At 42.3% G+C, this 17,290-nt stretch overlaps 1 protein-coding gene across 1 annotated transcript in view; it reads right to left on the reverse strand.

The window, feature by feature from the left end:
• The window catches only part of mdm4 (MDM4 regulator of p53), a 39,994-nt gene that overhangs the window by 13,336 nt on the left and 9,368 nt on the right, over positions 1 to 17,290 (reverse strand). The window contains exons 2-5 of the mRNA XM_072479965.1: positions 14,770 to 14,868; positions 12,774 to 12,848; positions 7,100 to 7,233; positions 3,607 to 3,656 (exon numbers count right to left, since the gene is read on the reverse strand). Of these exons, the coding sequence (XP_072336066.1) occupies positions 3,607 to 3,656; positions 7,100 to 7,233; positions 12,774 to 12,848; positions 14,770 to 14,868 (358 nt within the window). The remainder of the gene's footprint in view (positions 1 to 3,606; positions 3,657 to 7,099; positions 7,234 to 12,773; positions 12,849 to 14,769; positions 14,869 to 17,290) is intronic.

Genomic DNA, 17,290 nt, shown 5'->3' on the forward strand with positions numbered 1-17,290 from the left:
CTTTAGCTGCCAGATGTGCAAACGCAGATTAACTGATCTGTCCTTTAATAGCCTGACCAAGGCTAGGTACAGATTCACTTGTCAGCACATTCGTCCAACTTCAAATTATTTTATTTTCTGATCAAAAACAAGGACACGTTCCATTAATTAGTTTATGACATTTTTACAAATGTACACAAGACCTCTTTTACAAACGAAATATACAGAGCTAGAATTTGCTGGAAAGGCGAATCATGCTCCGCCCGGGAGCCATTTTCCTACATCTTTCAGTTCAAAAATTATTTTCCCTGTATTTGCTGAAAGTGCAAACTAATAATGCAGCAGATCAATGACAAGATCAATGGTGCATCTGCTGACCATAAGAGTTGAGCATTGAGAAAAAAAAAAGAGGAAGGTTAATTAGAGTGGGTGAATTCAACGCTAACTCTGGCTTAGACAAAGAAATAGGGGGAAAATGGAATATTGATTTGAGACAGGCAGAAAAAGCAAAAATGTACCAATTTAAAATTAGATTTGTTTTTTTAAATCCCCAACAATTCATCATTAAAAGAAATGAGACAACAAAACTGTTCCCTTTCTGGGTCAGATAGATTAATTTAACCAGCAGGTTTAATAATTAATTATGTGATTCCAACAACATGATGATACTCAGGGAGGTTAAGGATATGCTGCCATTTTCTCAAACACGAGGTGGGGTGAAGCAAATCATCCAGCAACTCATGGTGATGTCCAATTTTTCTTGTGCATTTACAGCCCTCCATTTGCAGCAGCGAACGGTGGTGAGGTGTTGGCGAGCAGCTTTCTTCAAGCACTGCAGCCAGTGTGCTGGAGGCACTCTGACAGTGCCGCTAGGTGGAGCTCCAGGATTTTGATCCAGCAATGAGGTCTGGGAGGGTGAGGATGGAGTATGTTCCCATGCACCTGCAGTTCTTATCCTTCTAGGTGGTAGAGGTCACAGGTTTGGAGGCACTGTCAAAGAAGCCTTGAAGATCTGCTCCAGTTCATTTTAGCGATGCAGATCAGGTGCACAGGTTTTGGAGAGTTATGGTGGTTGAAAATGAAAATCGCTTATTGTCACAAGTAGGCTTCAAATGAAGTTATTGTGAAAAGTCCCTACTCACCACATTCGGTGCCTGTTTGGGGAGGCTGGTACGGCAATTGAACCCGCGCTGCTGGCCTTGTTATGCTTTACAAGACAGCTGTTTAGACCACTGTGCTAAACCAGCCCACATGGTTGATGGTGCGTCAAAGGAGTTGTTTTGTCTTGGATGAGGCCAGTCTTCAAGTATTGTTGAAACTGTACTCAAGCGTGCAAGTGGAGTGTATTCCATCAAACCCTTGGTCGGCGCATTTAGATCATGGGTAGGCTTTGGGGATTCAAGAGATGAGTCTCTCGCGTTGACTATTAACCTCCGAGGTGTTCTTGGAGCCATGATATTTACAGGGCTGTCAGTTAAGTTTCTGGGCAATAGCGAACCCCCTGATGGCGATGATAATCCCACTGCGTGCCAAGCGGAAGAGGTTTGACTCTAGTTGCAGATGGTCACTGACTGGCATGAATGTTATTTGCCTAAATCCATTCTGTCCTTCCTGCATGCAGGCCCTGACTGTTTCATTATCTTCAGAATTACAAGTGAAACCAAACAATGGGGAGTGACTTTTAAATTTCCGATATTATGGTGGTGGGAGAATCATTGATGAAGCAGCTGAAGACAATTGGGTCAAGGACATTATCCTGAGGACACCCTGTAGCAATGTTCTGGGAGTTGAGATGATTGGCCACCAACAAGCACAATCACCTTCCTTTGTGCTAACTATGACTTGGACCATTAGGGGCTCCTCGTTTCCACGCTCGGTCAAATGCTTTGATGTCAAGGGCAGTTACTCTCACTCACCTCACCTCTGAAATCAGCTCGGTCTGAGGTGGTAATGAGGTCTGGAGCTGGGTGGACTGGCAAACCAAACTGAGCTCGATGAACAAGTTATTGTTGAGTAAACATGCACAACAGCATTGTTGATGAAATGTTCCGACACACCGTGGCTGATCGAGAGTAGGTTGGTGGGGTGGTAACTGGTTGGATTAGATTTGTCCTGCTTTCTGTGGAGGGGACAGAGCTGGGCAATCTTCTACTCAGGTAGATGTCGGTGTTGCTTGCTGTACTAGGACAACTTGGATAGCAGCATGGCTTGGTCTAGAACACAAATTCTCAGGGCTGCAGTCTATTATTCTTGGGTCCCATAACCTTTGCTGTATCCAGCAAGCTCAGCCACTTGATATCACAAAGTGATTCAAACTGGTTGAATACTGCCTTCAGCAATGGTAGGGAATGTTGTAGGGGGCAGAGATGAATCATTCACTCAATATTATTTTTCACTCAGGTGCTAGACTCCCCCCCAATTGATGATGGGGTTGTTCATGGAGCTTGCTCACCATTCACGGCTGAAGGTGGCAGGACTGAAGAACTTTGATAAGACCTGTTGATAGTGGGTTCGCTCCACTATACATAACACGCTGCTTCCATTTGTTAGCATATTTACAGCCTTGTTTTGCAGCTTCACCAGATTGACACCACTTTTTAGGTTTATGCCTTGTGCTGTTTCTAGCATGGCCACTTACATTGCTCATTAATTTAAGGTTCAACGATAATGGTAGAATGTGCCACGTCACAAGGGTTGGAATGTGCCACGTCACAAGGGTACAGATTGTGGTGAAACAAAACTACTGATGACCCAGTGCCTCGCGGCTGCTCAGTTTTGAGTTGCTCGATCTGTTCTCAATCTATCCCATTTAGGACAGTATTGGCACCACACAAAATGAAGAGCGTCCTCAGTATGAAGACAGGCCTTTGTCGCCACAAAGGCTGCATAATGACCTGGACAGACTCACCTGTAACCAGTAGATCCATGAAATCAATTAATTGGTGAAGCTCATATTGGTTCCCTTGCCACCCGTCACAAGCCCAGTCTAGCAGTTATGTCGTTCAGGACTCAGCCAGTTCAGTCAATAGTACTACTGAGCCACTCTTAGTGGTAGACATTGAAGTCCGCCACTCAAGAGTACATCCTCTGTCTTGATGTAACTCAGGTGGTTCTTCCAGGTAATACGAGGTATAATTACAGGGCATTTCTTCCTTTATGTATGTTAAAACAGTGCATCATTTGCACACTTATTTTTAAAAGCAAATTGCAGCTCAACAAGACTGAAGTTAGGTCATGGTTTTAAAAGCTCAACACAAACCAAGGTAACATAACACAAAAAAAACCAAGGTAAAATTTCACATTTTTGAAATCTGCCACAAACTCTAAAGGTTTTTGGAGACCACTACAAATCACATTCTTTCGAAATGTTGTAATCCCACTTCCTTGCCTTTCAACTGGTAACAGTTCCGAGCTTTTAAAATCAACATTCACTTGGGAGTACTCAAATCACTGCACACTTATTATATGTAGATACATACACAATGCAACTTTAACCAATACCTACATCGGGTTACCTTCACTAGAAATATATTTCTTTCCCACATTAGTTTGCTCCCTCACTTTGAAGCAATACATTTCAAACAAGTGCTTCACTGCATGAACAAAGACCCAAATCAATATACACACCTTGAAAGTTGGTGGTTCTTAGGTTCCTCGAAAGCATTTCATACAAGTGGCTGCAAAAGGATAAGCATGTTTAAATGCTACAAGACATATTACTTCATTCAGCATGCAATGCATTAAGAGGACATTGTTCCTTACTAGATAAACCTCCATGATGAACACGAGTGCCCAGGGACTGCCTAATACAAAATGCTTGGATTGGATTTGTTTATTGTCACGTGTACCGGTACAGTGAAAAGTATTTTTCTGCAAACAGGGTTATTGTTTGAGGTAAAGATCTATTGTATAGACATGGTTCACTACTCGTGTCATAGGCTATTTTCCCCACTTGATCTCATCTCCCTCAAATGCAACTCATTTAAGTTCAGTGCACAGGATCACCTTGTAAGTCAACAATCTGCTGTTCATAGAATACAACTCCGCCTTCAATACCATTATCCCGACAAGACTAATAACCAAACTCTGCAAGCTTGGACTTGACCCCTCCCTGTGCAGCTGGATCCTCAGCTTCCTCACCAACAGGCTGCAATCTGTCAGGATAGGCAACAGCACCTCCTCCACAATAGTCCTCAACACTGGGGCACCGCAAGGATGTGTGCTCAGTCCTCTACTGTACTCCCTATACACACATGACTGTGTGGCAAGATTTAACTCCAACTCAATTTATAAGTTTGCGGATGATACGACTGTGGCGGGCCGTACCTCAAACAATGACAAATCAGACGACAGGAGGGAGGTAAATCACTTGGTTGCATGGTGTACCGAAAACAACCTCGCTCTAAATGTCGGAAAGACCAAGTAACTGATCATTGACTTCAGGAAGCATGACACACACACCCGTCTGCCTCAATGGCTCCGAAGTGGAGATGGTCGATAGCTTTAAGTTCCTGGGGTCACCATCACCAACAGTCTGTCCTGGTCCATTCACGTCGATACAACAGTCAAGAAAGTCCAACAACATCTCTACTTCCTACGGAAGCTAAAGAAATTTGGCATGTCTGCGTTGACTCTCAAACTTCTACAGATGTGCGATAGAGAGCATCCTACCCGATTGCATCACAGCCAGGTATGGCAACTGCTCGGTCCAAGATTGCAAGAAACTGCAGTGTGATGAACTCAGTCCAACGCATCACACAAGCTTGCCACCCCCATATTGATTCTGTATACACCTCCCGCTGCCTCAGGAAGGCAGACAGCTTTATCAGAGACCTCTCCCACGCAAGAATTGCCTTCTTCCAGACCCTTCCATCAGGCAGAAGGTACAGAAGTCTGAAGATCCGCACATCCAGGCATAAGAACAGCTTCTTCACCACAGCTACAAGACTTCTCAACAACTCCCCCTCGGATTGATCTGTCCCCTGTAAGAACACTATTCACGACGCCCTATGCTACTCTTGCTCATGTATTTAATTTGTTTTGCCCCTTGTTCCGCACTGTAACCAATCACCGTTTGTCGATGTATCATTTGTCAGTGCTCTCTGTTGATTATTCTTTTTGTCTACTATGTACGTACTGTGTACGTTCCCTTGGCCGCAGAAAAATACTTTTCACTGTACTTCGGTACATGACAATAAATCAAATCAAATCAAACAATCTAACAGACTGCAAGACAAGCTATGTTTTCTTATTCAATCTTGCATAGAATTTGTTTTTTTTTAAAAAATGTTTTCAAAAGAATAAAAAGCAACAAATTGCTATAGTATATATTTCACTTGAAACAAAAATAAAAGATTATCTTCATTTTGACTTGAAGTCACAACGCAACCAAGACACTCTGTAAACTAAGTCCAACCAAACTCACGTCCCACGAATATCAGCCCCAGTCTCAAAATAAGCAGCTGGCCATTTAGTACTGGAATGAAGAGAATCTCGTCACTCAAAAATGCTGTCAATTTTTTGGAATCTCTATCCCAGATTGCTGTGGATTCAAGACAGATTGATAGATTTTTGGATGCTGAGGGGCTTGAGGGGGGGGGGATACAAGGATATGGTCGAAAAATAGAACAGACGGTAGATTCTATGATACGATAAGATCAGCCGTCTGCTCAATGAAAGGCAATACAAGCTTCAAGGGCTGAATGGCCTACCCCTGCTATTTCTTACATGAACAGTTTCTCTCCACAAGGGCTGCCTAACCTGTTGAACATTTCATAGAATCCCTATAGGGCAGGAGGCCGTACAGCCCATCGGGTCTACACCGACCTTCTGAAAGAGCACCCCACCTAGACCCACACCAGTCCCCCCCGCCCGCCCCAATCCCTAACCTTTGGACACTAAGGGACAATTTAGGCGGCACAGCAGCAGTGGTTAGCCCTGTTGCTTCACAGCGCCGGGTCCCAGGTTCGATCCCGGCTTGGGTCACTGTCTGTGCAGAGTTTGCACATTCTCCGTGTCTGCGTGGATTTTCTCCTACAAGTCCCAAAAGACGTGCGGTTAGGCGAATTGGGCATTCTAAATTCTCCCTCTGTGTACCCGAACAGGCGCTGGAATGTGGCGACGATGGGCTTTTCATAGTAACTTCATTGCAGTGTTAATGTAAGCCTATGGGGCAGCACGGTAGCACAAGTGGATAGAACTATGGCTTCACAGCGCCAGGGTCTCAGGTTTGATTCCCCGCTGGGTCACTGTCTGTGCGGAGTCTGCACGTTCTCCCAGTGTCTGCGTGGGTTTCCGCCGGGTGCTCCAGTTTCCTCCCACAGTCCAAAGACGTGCAGGTTAGGTGGACTGGCAATGCTAAATTGCCCTGAGTGTCCAAAAAGGATAGGAGGGTTTATTGGGTAACAGGGATAGGGTGGAAGTGAGGGCTTAAGTGGGTCGGTGGAGACTTGATGGGCCGAATGGCCTCATTCTGCACTGTATGTTCTATATTCTATATACTTGTGACAATAAAGATTATTTTTTTAAAGAATGGTCACTACACCTAACCTGCAAATCTTTGCATTCCAGCTTTTTCGATTATCATTCATACAATTTCAATATCCAGAACATTACTCTTTCAGCCATAGATATAAAAAAAAATTGCATTTATATATTGCAGGTATAGGGAGTGAAAACCAAGTGTTGGTGAGGAAAGGTTAGAAGGCGAGTAGATATAATTCAGTCTCCATTCATGATGGAAACTGCATCAGCAAGCTTGTCTGGCCATAATTACAGTGCAACAAGCTCATGAAAACGGCTTCTTTAATTCATGAGGGCACAAGAATTTTCAAATGGAAAGTCAACAGCATAAGCAAGTGGATTCTTTAAATCATAGAAGTGTATAATACAACAGGATATATATATGACAATTAATCCAGACTCTGGTTACTTAGACTGAATTCGAAAAGGGTCACACTTCAGGAGGTGAGCTTGTTAGTTGGTACCGTTGCTAGTCCAAATACTACTGTAAAGTTTGTGTTTGCATGAGCAGGCTAATATGGTGCACTAGATCACCCTTCAAAATAGACTATTTCCAGAGAACGATAATGAAAAGGTATTAAACCCCAAAGAGTTTTACCTTGGATCTTTAACAGAGAAGCTCTGGACTCCGAATACTTTACCAAGAACATCATTTCCACAATGTACAATATGTTGTTGCTGTTGGTCGTAGAGTTGTTTCAGCATTATATACTGACCAAGATAATGCATTACCTGCAAAAGAAGACAGCTCTTATCAAAAAACACACCAATAAGTTTTTTTTTTTTTAAATACCAAAAGTCTCCATCTGCACCTCCCGCTGGGAAAAGCGGGCAGCATAATCAGAGACACCCCCCATCCGGCTTACTCACTCTTCCAACTTCTTCCATCGGGCAGGAGATATAAAAGTCTGAGAACACGCACAAACAGACTCAAAAACAGCTTCTTCCCCGCTGTTACCAGACTCCTAAACGACCCTCTTATGGACTGACCGCATTAACACCACACCCCTGTATGCTTCATCCGATGCCAGTGCTTATGTAGTTACATTGTGTATCTTGTGTTGCCCTATTATTTACTTCCTTTTATTTCCTTTCCTTTTCGTGTACTTAAATGATCTGATGAGCTGCTCGCAGAAAAATACTTTTCACTGTACCTCGGTACACGTGACAATAAACAAATCCAATCCAATGTGTTCAACGCGTGTGCAAGATTCACATGGACAAGCACGAATATCAAAAGTAATCTCCCACTTAAGGTGGAGATGCACAGGAAATGCACAGGAATTTCTTCTCTATGGGTAAAGTCTCTGGAATGCTTGTCAGAGAGCAGTGCAGGTTGGGTCATTGATTTATTCAAAGCCTTGCATGGGCCTCACTCTCACAACCCAAAGATGTGCAGGATAGATGAACGGGCCAAGCTAAATTGCCCCTTAATTAGAAACAAAAAATTGGGTACTATAAATTTCTTTAAAAAAGAATTTATTCAAGGCTAAATTAGATCGATTTTTAATCTACAAGGGAGCAAAGAGGTGGTTGGCGTGGGGTATGGCAGAGGCAGAAAAGTTTAGTTAAGGCCACATTCAGGGCAGCCATAAGTCTTATCGAATGGTGGAGCAGATTAAAATGGGCCAAATGGCCTCCTCCTATTTCTTATCATTTTATCCAAACACAGAAGGTGCCACTGTCATAATTGGAAGTTCTAGTGACCATTAAGTTTTTAAGTCTGCTGTCTTCAGCATTCACTTTAGGTCAAAACGCTGAAACGTTTGAATCCTCCCTCAGGCAATTGCTGTGGGTTGGACATTGCTACAATGCTGCAGTACCCAGTTTACCACACTAGAGGTACTCAGCAAACAACGCAATTAGAAAGTCATTTAGTGACACTTTTATTTGCACTATTGGAATGATAGCACTGCATTGCTTTTGCATTATTTCAGTTCAGAACTATTTTGATAGTCTAGGTAGCTCACAAGTGCCTAAAATATTGTGAGAAAATGGTGCAAGCTAGTAATTTAGCAATAGTCAAATAGAAGGTGAAACCTTGCATCATGAAACACTCAAAAAAGCATACTAATCTTTTACAGGCTGAGTAAAAATTCTGTTTGTAGGAAATACATTCATGATTTGAGAGATGTAGTTAAAATGATTGTGGTTTACTCTGGTGTTCTGTTTTGCTCCAGGTTTTACAATATGCAGCCACTAATGTTTTTCTTGCACATATTTGACAAGAGGCGAGAAACACAAGGAAAGATTAATCCTGACTTTGACTGCTGATTGCTGGAAATGCAAAGACGGGCGGCACAGTGGCGCAGTGGTTAGCACTGCTGCCTCACGGCACCGAGGACCTGGGTTTGATTCTGGGGTCACTGCCCATGTGGGATTTGCACATTCTCCCCATGTTTGCGTGGGTCTCACCCACACAGCCCAAAGATGAGCGGGGTAGGTGGATAGGCTATGCTAAATTGCCCCTTAATTGGAAAATTTGGTACTCTAAGTTTTGTTAAAAAGGTAAGGCAAAACGACTTGGCAGGTCAATGGGCTACTGAAAAGACATATTTCCAAGTAATAGCACTGTCGGAATCTTATAGGTAAGAAACATTGTTAAAGGCTTCAAGCTGGTATCCCATGTAAACTTTTTGGATTAACAAGACTACTGGAGGTACATCTCGCATCCTTTAAAGGCTGCAATGGAATGTCAATCGTACCGTAAAGGTTTCTTATGCTACAGTATTTCCAACTTTATTTAAATGAATTCTTTTTTTCCAATTAAGGGGCAATTTAGCTTGGCCAATCCACCTACCCTGCACATCTTTGCGTTGTGGGGTGAGACCCACACAGTCACGGGGAGAATGTGCAACCTCCACACGGACAATGACTCTGGGCTGGGACCGAACCCGGGTTCTCGGTCTCGAGGCAGCAGTGCTATCCACTGCGCCGCCATGCTGCAGTATTCCCAACTTACCGTTGTATCTCACTGCTCTGGTTGTTAGGGATGGCACTGGGCATAATGTTCGAATCATACCAGGACATTTGCCAATTATACTTGCAATTACAAAGAAAATGCTGCAAATACCCAGCAGGTGATCGATCTAAAACGTTAACTTTCTTTCCATGTCCAGGTCTTGCTAGTGCTACTGAGTATTAACTACATTTTTGTTTCTATCTCAGGCTTTCAGCACCTGTGGTATTTTGCTTTTGCATACTTACAATTAGCACACTTAGCAAACACACGAGGATCAATTGAGTTTTCTTTTAAAAAGAGAATAGAACAATAACAATATCATGTCCAATGAGAAATAACAAGAACATTTTTTAAGTGATAGAGGAGTGATACCAAAGCACCCATCAAGTTGCAAAGATTAGCAAATGGGGCATTCTTGTACACTAGAAAATTGAAGGAATATCTAGACAGAATGCCAGTACATATTGCTGCAGCGAGATCCACTACTGCGTTTCTGGCAAGTCAGAAATTGTGGACTGAAATTTTAATGTTTTCTGCACCAACACCCTAGTGCAGGGTGTTCCAACTAAAGGGCACATGTGGCCCTCAAGTTCTTAAAACCCAGACAATTCTCAGGCACCAATGCTGGAAAGCGAAAATTGCCAATTAATTATTTTCTTTGCTGGTTAAATTGGAAGGGGGGGGGCGGGGCTGGATTTTTGGAACAGACTGATCTAATTGTTGCCTGATTGACATATCAAACATCTAAACAGAAATTGATGGGAACATTGATTTAACTTTGTATGTTGCCAAAGTTCCAAATACAGAAAGGCATTCTAGCAGAGTTTGCATCTTCGATATATCGCTGTTTCCTTCACTACACAGAATTTACATTCCCTTGCAATAGAATTTTAATGGCCTCTCAGTTTATTTATATCTTAGGAACAGGGGTGGGTCATTTAGCCCCTCAACCCTGTTCTGCCATTAAATGTGATCTGATCTGTGACCTAACTCCATATGCCTGTCTCGCCCTACAGATATGAAAACACGATTACCAAAATAAAAATCAAATTATATAGATTTAAAGTTAATAATTGACCTAGCATTAAATGTCATTAGTAGAAGGGACATCCCCCACCCTTCACCTTGTTATTCTCTCTTCCAAACTCTCCCATCAGACAGGAGATACAAAAGTCTGAGGACACGCACTAAGATTCAAAAACAGACTCCTGAATGACCCTGTTCTGGACTGAGCTGATCTCTCCACGCATCTTCTCTACTAAGTAGCACTACACTCCGTATGCTTCACCGATGCCACTGTATCGACATTGTGTATTTATCATATGTCCTCTGTTTTACATCTGTCTGGACTGTACACAAAACAATACTTTTCACTGCACCTCAGTATATGTGACAATAAATCTAAACAGCATTTCCTAATTTGACTTTGGGAAGATCAGACGCATTTTTATGCTGTGCCCCCAATCGCAGACACCAAACCCAGTGGAAATAGGATAGTTTCTTTCGATCTGTCTGTTCCCTTGATATCCTGAAAAGTTCATTAAAATCACCCTTTAAAGCACTTGTGTTGGTGGGTTTCCTCCGGTTTCCTCCCACAGACCAAATGTGCAGGATAGGTGGATTGGCCATGATAAATTGCCCTTAGTATCCAAAATTGCCCTTCGTGTTGGGTGGGGTTACTGGGTTATGGGGATAGGGTGGAGGTATTGACGTTGGGTAGGGTGCTCTTTCCAAGAGCCAGTGCAGACTCGATGGGCCGAATGGCCTCCTTCTGCACTGTAAATTTGATGATAATCTATGATTAATCTAGGACAAAGGTTCGGCACAACATCGTGGGCCGAAGGGCCTGTTCTGTGCTGTATTTTTCTATGTTCTATGTTCTAAAGGGGCGGCACGGTGGCACAATGGTTAGCACTGCTGCCTCACGGCATCGAGGTCCCAGGTTCAATCCCGGCTCAGGATCACAGTCCGTGTGGAGTTTGCACATTCTCCCCGTGTTTGCATGCGTTTCACCCCCACAAGCCAAAAGATGTGCAGGCTAGATTGGAGACCCTAAAATTGGGCCTTAGTTGGGGAAAAAACAGAATTGGGTACTCTAAATTTTCTTTAAATCACCCTTTAAATTCCAAGGAATAAAATACTAGCTTGTGTAATTGCCCATATAATTAAACCCAGGTTTCATTCTGATAAATATATGCTCCAACCCTAAAGCCAGTATGCCATTCCTAAAGATGTGGTACGGCCTGCTGTGGTAATCTGAAACTGCCTGGATTTTAGGACCGATAAAATCGGAGACTTTAAATTTAAAAATTGGACATTCTGAATCAAGCCACTGTCAGCTCCAGCAAACCGCCCGATCGGAAATCGAACACTGAAACGTAGACAAGCTGCCAGGGCATGTCTGGACCTACCCTGTCAATCACCCAACAGGAAATTATTGATTCTATTGATATGCATGGTTTGGTTTGGGTTGCCCAGATCAAGCCAGACTTTCAGGCACCCAGACTTCCTGCAATTATCTTACATAACACTAGGTTACCTGCAAGCAACACACCCAGGGATGGACACCGGGGGGGGGGGGGTGTCCTATCACATCATCTAATCCATTGGGTGTTGGGACTCCCTCGCAAGCCTCATTGGCCAGAGAAGTTCTGGAAAAGCACAGGGATGGGTACAAGAATTTAAAACCCAGACCTCCCAGTAGCGAATACTCCATGCAGAGGCAATCGAGACGTTTGACCAGAAGCGGAAGGAAGCAGCGTGCGAGCCCCACCTTCGCAACTAAGGCAGACCCTGGGGAAATCGAGACTCAGAGATTCGAACTCGTGGCTCAACCGAGTCCATCAATGCAGGTAGTATAACCAATCTTTAGTATATGGCTTTGGGTTGATTTAAGGGTAAATATTGTTGAATAAAATTGCTTTGACTTTATATTTGTGTTGTCCTCTGTTCTCCTGGCTAATAAAAACATCTGGGTAAAACATGATTAAAATACTGGTTGAAGTATCAAAGATTTTACAGATACAACACTGGTGTGTCCAGAACTGATCACGGCACTATCATACTCTAGGTGTGGTCAAATATGGTTGTTACAAAGATAGATTTGATACCCACTCAATTAAACTCACTGGAAAATGCAGTAGGCTACGGGAAATTTCTCACAAATTTCAACCTTTTCCCCCCCCCCAAATCAAAAAGGTGAATCCATAATCCCTAACCAACATTCAAAGGGTCATACCCAGCTACAACGTGTTTGTTGTGTCGATGCAGAAGTTTAATTTGTATTGCAAAAAAAATCCCACTGTTTTACCTCCTTCAATGTGAAGTGTTCTCCTGATGCACCTGCTTCATGCAGGATGTTCAGCAGAGGTGTCTTTGGCCTTATCTAGAGGAACCAAATAGAAGCAGACAGTAAATTTTCTTTTTTAATATGAAAAATGTGGATGCACATTTGGTAACCACGTATACATTTATTTCCATTTGCCATTTCTTTTAAAAATCACCTCAGATTTAGAAGCCTTTCTGGCTTATAAGGCAAAGTATAATGAAAATCCAAATTCAAAGTTGTGAATAATTCACTTGGAAGATAAGTCATAGAAGGCTACAGCGCAGGAGGCTTTTTGGTCCATCGTGTCCATGCTAGTTTTCTGCAAGAGCAACACAGCTAGTCCCAACCTGCTGCCCTTTCCAAATCTGCAATTTTCTTCCTATTTAGGTAATTATCCAATTAGAACATAGAACATTACAGCGCAGTACAGGCCCTTAGGCCCTCAATGTTGCGCCGACCTGTGAAACCACTCTAAAGCCCATCTACACTATTCCCTTATCATCCATATGTATATCCAATGACCATTTGAATGCCCTTAGTGTTGGCAAGTCCACTACTGTTGCAGGCAGGGCATTCCACACCCTTACTACTCTCTGAGTAAAGAACCTACCTCTGACATCTGTCTTATATCTATCTCCCCTCAATTTAAAGCTATGTCCCCTCGTGCTGGACATCACCATCCGAGGAAAAAGGCTCTCACTGTCCACCCTCTCCAATCCTCTGGTCATCTTGTATGCCTCAATTAAGTCACCTCTTAACCTTCTTCTCTCTAACGAAAACAGCCTCAAGTCCCTCAGCCTTTCCTCATAAGATCTTCCCTCCATACCAGGCAACATTCTGGTAAATCTCCTCTGCACCCTTTCCAATGCTTTCACATCCTTCCTATAATGCGGCGACCAGAATTGCACGCAATACTCCAAATGTGGCCGCACCAGAGTTTTGTACAGCTGCAACATAACCTCATGGCTCCGAAATTGTCTTTTGAAAGCCACAATTAATCTGATTTCACCACTAACATCTTTACATACATGCTTATTGGTTTCATTTTTTCCCCAAATGTGACTGTCCCTACTCTTAAAAAAGGGGGGCTTTTAGCATAGATTAGCGAACAAACTGGTCATAGCTTGGTTTTCAGGGCAATTATCTCTAGCTCTAGTCCCAATCAAATCAACCAATCTGAGAAGCCACAGACATTGGCGCACATCTTCCGAGTGGCGGCAAGATGAACACATTGCCACTGCGCTTGTAAGTTCCTCCGAGCCCATTCCGGCTTGACAAAAAATGTGATATCCACTTAAAGATAACTGATTGTACCACTGGCCACACAGTTATGAAAGTTCCAAAACAGCAATCAAATGGGTATGTTATAGCTTAAATCGCTCACAGACTCTATGAGGGATTTCTTTTTTTTTTTAAAAACAGGTCCCTTGCATTGAAACACAGACAGATTAACATTTTGGTACAAATAGTTTGATTTCACACGCCATTTTACTAGTGTAACCAGTTTGGTGGATTTCAATGTTCCCACAGAACAAGAACAATTTTACTCCCCAGAAGATAATGGTCACATTTTTGCAATTTGCATGTTGAGCACCAATGACAACCGCCATTTCAGTCACATACGAATGGGAAAGGGCAATTTTGAACCTTTTGCATGATTCTTTAATAAAAAGTTTCTTTAGGTGGATCTAAAATTGTAATTTTAGATCTAGTTACAGACGTATTGGGGACGTATTAGTTCCCCTGTATTGGGGAAATAACAAATGGTAGTAAATTGAAGTCGCTGTAAAGAATTACAACATATCAATTCAAAAATACTGTCTCCTACCAGTCAGTGAATTTTCTTGATAATTTAAGTTGTGAATTTTCAATTCAAGATATCAAGTCACACACTAAACTTTCATTATAAATCTAACAATTGAATGCTTTTAAACAATATACATTCATTGGCAAGCTGGCAGTTATGATCATACGATACCTGGCCAACTTTTTCTGCTGAGATACTGCATGAATTTTCAGATGATGTATATGGTTTAGACGTGGAAGCTGTCGTCATGTTGACAGGGAATCTATGCATCTGGAGGAGAATAGAAATGTAATTTATAAAACTGGCTTTCAAAGAATGTCTGGTACAACAAGGGCTACAGTACACAAAAGGGACAATGGTAAGTGTACAGGATTTTTTAGAATTTACAGTGCAGAGGGAGGCAATTCGGCCAATCAAGTCTGCACCAGCCCTTGGAAAGAGCACCCTACATAAGCCCACGCCTCCACCCTATCCCCGTAACCCAGTAACCCCAACTAACCTTTTTATTTTGGACACCAAGGGCAATTTATCATGGCCAATCCACCAAACCTGCACATCTTTGGACTGTCGGAAGTCGAAACACCCGGAGGAAACCCACGCAGACACGGGGAGAACGTGCAGACTCCGCAGACAGTGACCCAAGCCGGGAATCGAACCTGGGATCCTGGAGCTGCGAAACAACTGTGCTAACCACTGTGCTAATGTGCTGCCCACGGTAACACAATCTTCTTGCCGGATCCACACAATTAACTGGCAGTATATAATTATATATATCCAATCCACAGCAGTAATTATGTGAGGGAAGTGTATAAAAACCTGCAGCTATAATTTAGACAAAATTATGGAATTACGACAGCGCAGAAGGTGATCATTCGGCCCGCCGAGTCTGCACTGATTCTCCAAAAGAGCACCCTTCTTAGCCCCACACCCCATCCCTGTGACCCCACCTAACCTTTTGGACACTAAGGGGCAAATAGCATGGCCAATCCACCCAACCTGCACATCTTTGGACTGTGGAAGGAAACCGAAGCACCCGGATGAAACCCCTGCAGATACGGGGAGAATGTGCAAACTCCACACAGAATCAACACCAGTGAAAGATCTCGAAAGATTCCTTATAGTTCAAGAATTCCAGCCCAATTTTAAACACTTTTGCATTCCAAACAGTCAGAAAGTATGCCTGATCAGAGGTTTAATTATACAATATATCCAGCTTTTCATTACTGCTTTCACAAGTTAGATAGGTCAACATCAGGGATGGCTAACAAGGGTAGATTTCCATATCATTAAAATCTCAAATAATGTCTATGCTGGTATTACTGGCCTGCATATTTCACGATAATTGCACCGGCAACTTCATTGCAAAATTTTTAAACAGCATTAACTATTTCAGAGCATAAACTGACTTTCAATAATCAGTTTTTTAACCTAATGTACATGACCAGTGTTCAAAGAATGTTGGCGATAACCACATTTGACTGCATTTATAATGTGGGCAACTTGGGTCAGTATGAATTTGCTTTGACTTTACTCTCTGGCTTCCAAATGGCAATTCAATTTTCATGTTGAAATGACAAGGCAAAATAAGAAAGGTTTGCAGGTTGTCACTGCTGACATTCAATTCGGGCAACTTCAGTGGAACTGACCCATGCATGTCGTGCTGGTTAGAGTCTAAGGTTCTTGGCATCAATGGAAAATCTGTAACAATTAAAACCGAGCTGCATAGAACTTTTAACTCCCACCTAAGAGTAATTTGAGCACAATTTTAAAATCTTGCACACACTGTTAATGACCAGAAAGTGTGCATCATCTAGGTTTTAATTAAACAGTATATCCAGCTTTCCATTGGTTTTTAACAATAAATTGTAGACAGGTATATACAGCATTAAATTTTCACGGACCAGACCTATTCTGTCCTTGACCAAAAGCTTTTAAAATTAACTTGATACTTACAATGCTGCAATGTGAAAAATGTTTGCTCACTCTCACGTGCTTTCTACTATACACTAAAATTATTAGTAATCTGTGACATGTTTGGACTTGTCGCTACAAACCATGTCTCTCACTCATCCTGATCTTCCAGTCACGCTGAATCACATGCAATAATAGTGGAAAACCATTTTCACAGATGCACTGCAACGCAATATTCTCACCCCTCTTCAGCAACCAAACCCTCATTAAAACCGTTCCGAATGGCCACACCCCAGTAACATGCACAGTTCTGTCTCATAAAAAACAGAAAGCATTGAAAAAACTCATCTGGCAGCATCTCTCCACAGATGCTACCAGGCCTGCTGTGTTTTCCCAGCACTCGGTTTTTAATTCAGGCCCCCAGCATCAACCAGTATTTTGCTTTTACGATTTTCTTTCATATTGATTATCCTACTTGCACTTCTAAGATTTCCTATTCTGCATCAAACCAAGCTCTTTGGTTCTCATTTCTTACTTTTGGATATGCAAATTCTGCAGTAAACCTATTTTCCAGCTCAATAAACACGGCTGAGAGCTCATAATTCTTCAGGTAGAAAGGCGATTTACATTTATAAAGCATCTTTCTTCACCTCAACATGTTCTAAAGCGCTTTACACAGCCAAACCGTTGACATGCTATTTGTAATTTCAGAAATGTGATAACAAATTTCCACACAGCAAATAAACAGTCAGATAACCAGTTTAAGATGTTGTTCAAGGGT

Source organism: Scyliorhinus torazame, chromosome 17 (assembly GCF_047496885.1).
Source record: "Scyliorhinus torazame isolate Kashiwa2021f chromosome 17, sScyTor2.1, whole genome shotgun sequence".
Lineage (NCBI taxonomy): Eukaryota > Metazoa > Chordata > Chondrichthyes > Carcharhiniformes > Scyliorhinidae > Scyliorhinus > Scyliorhinus torazame.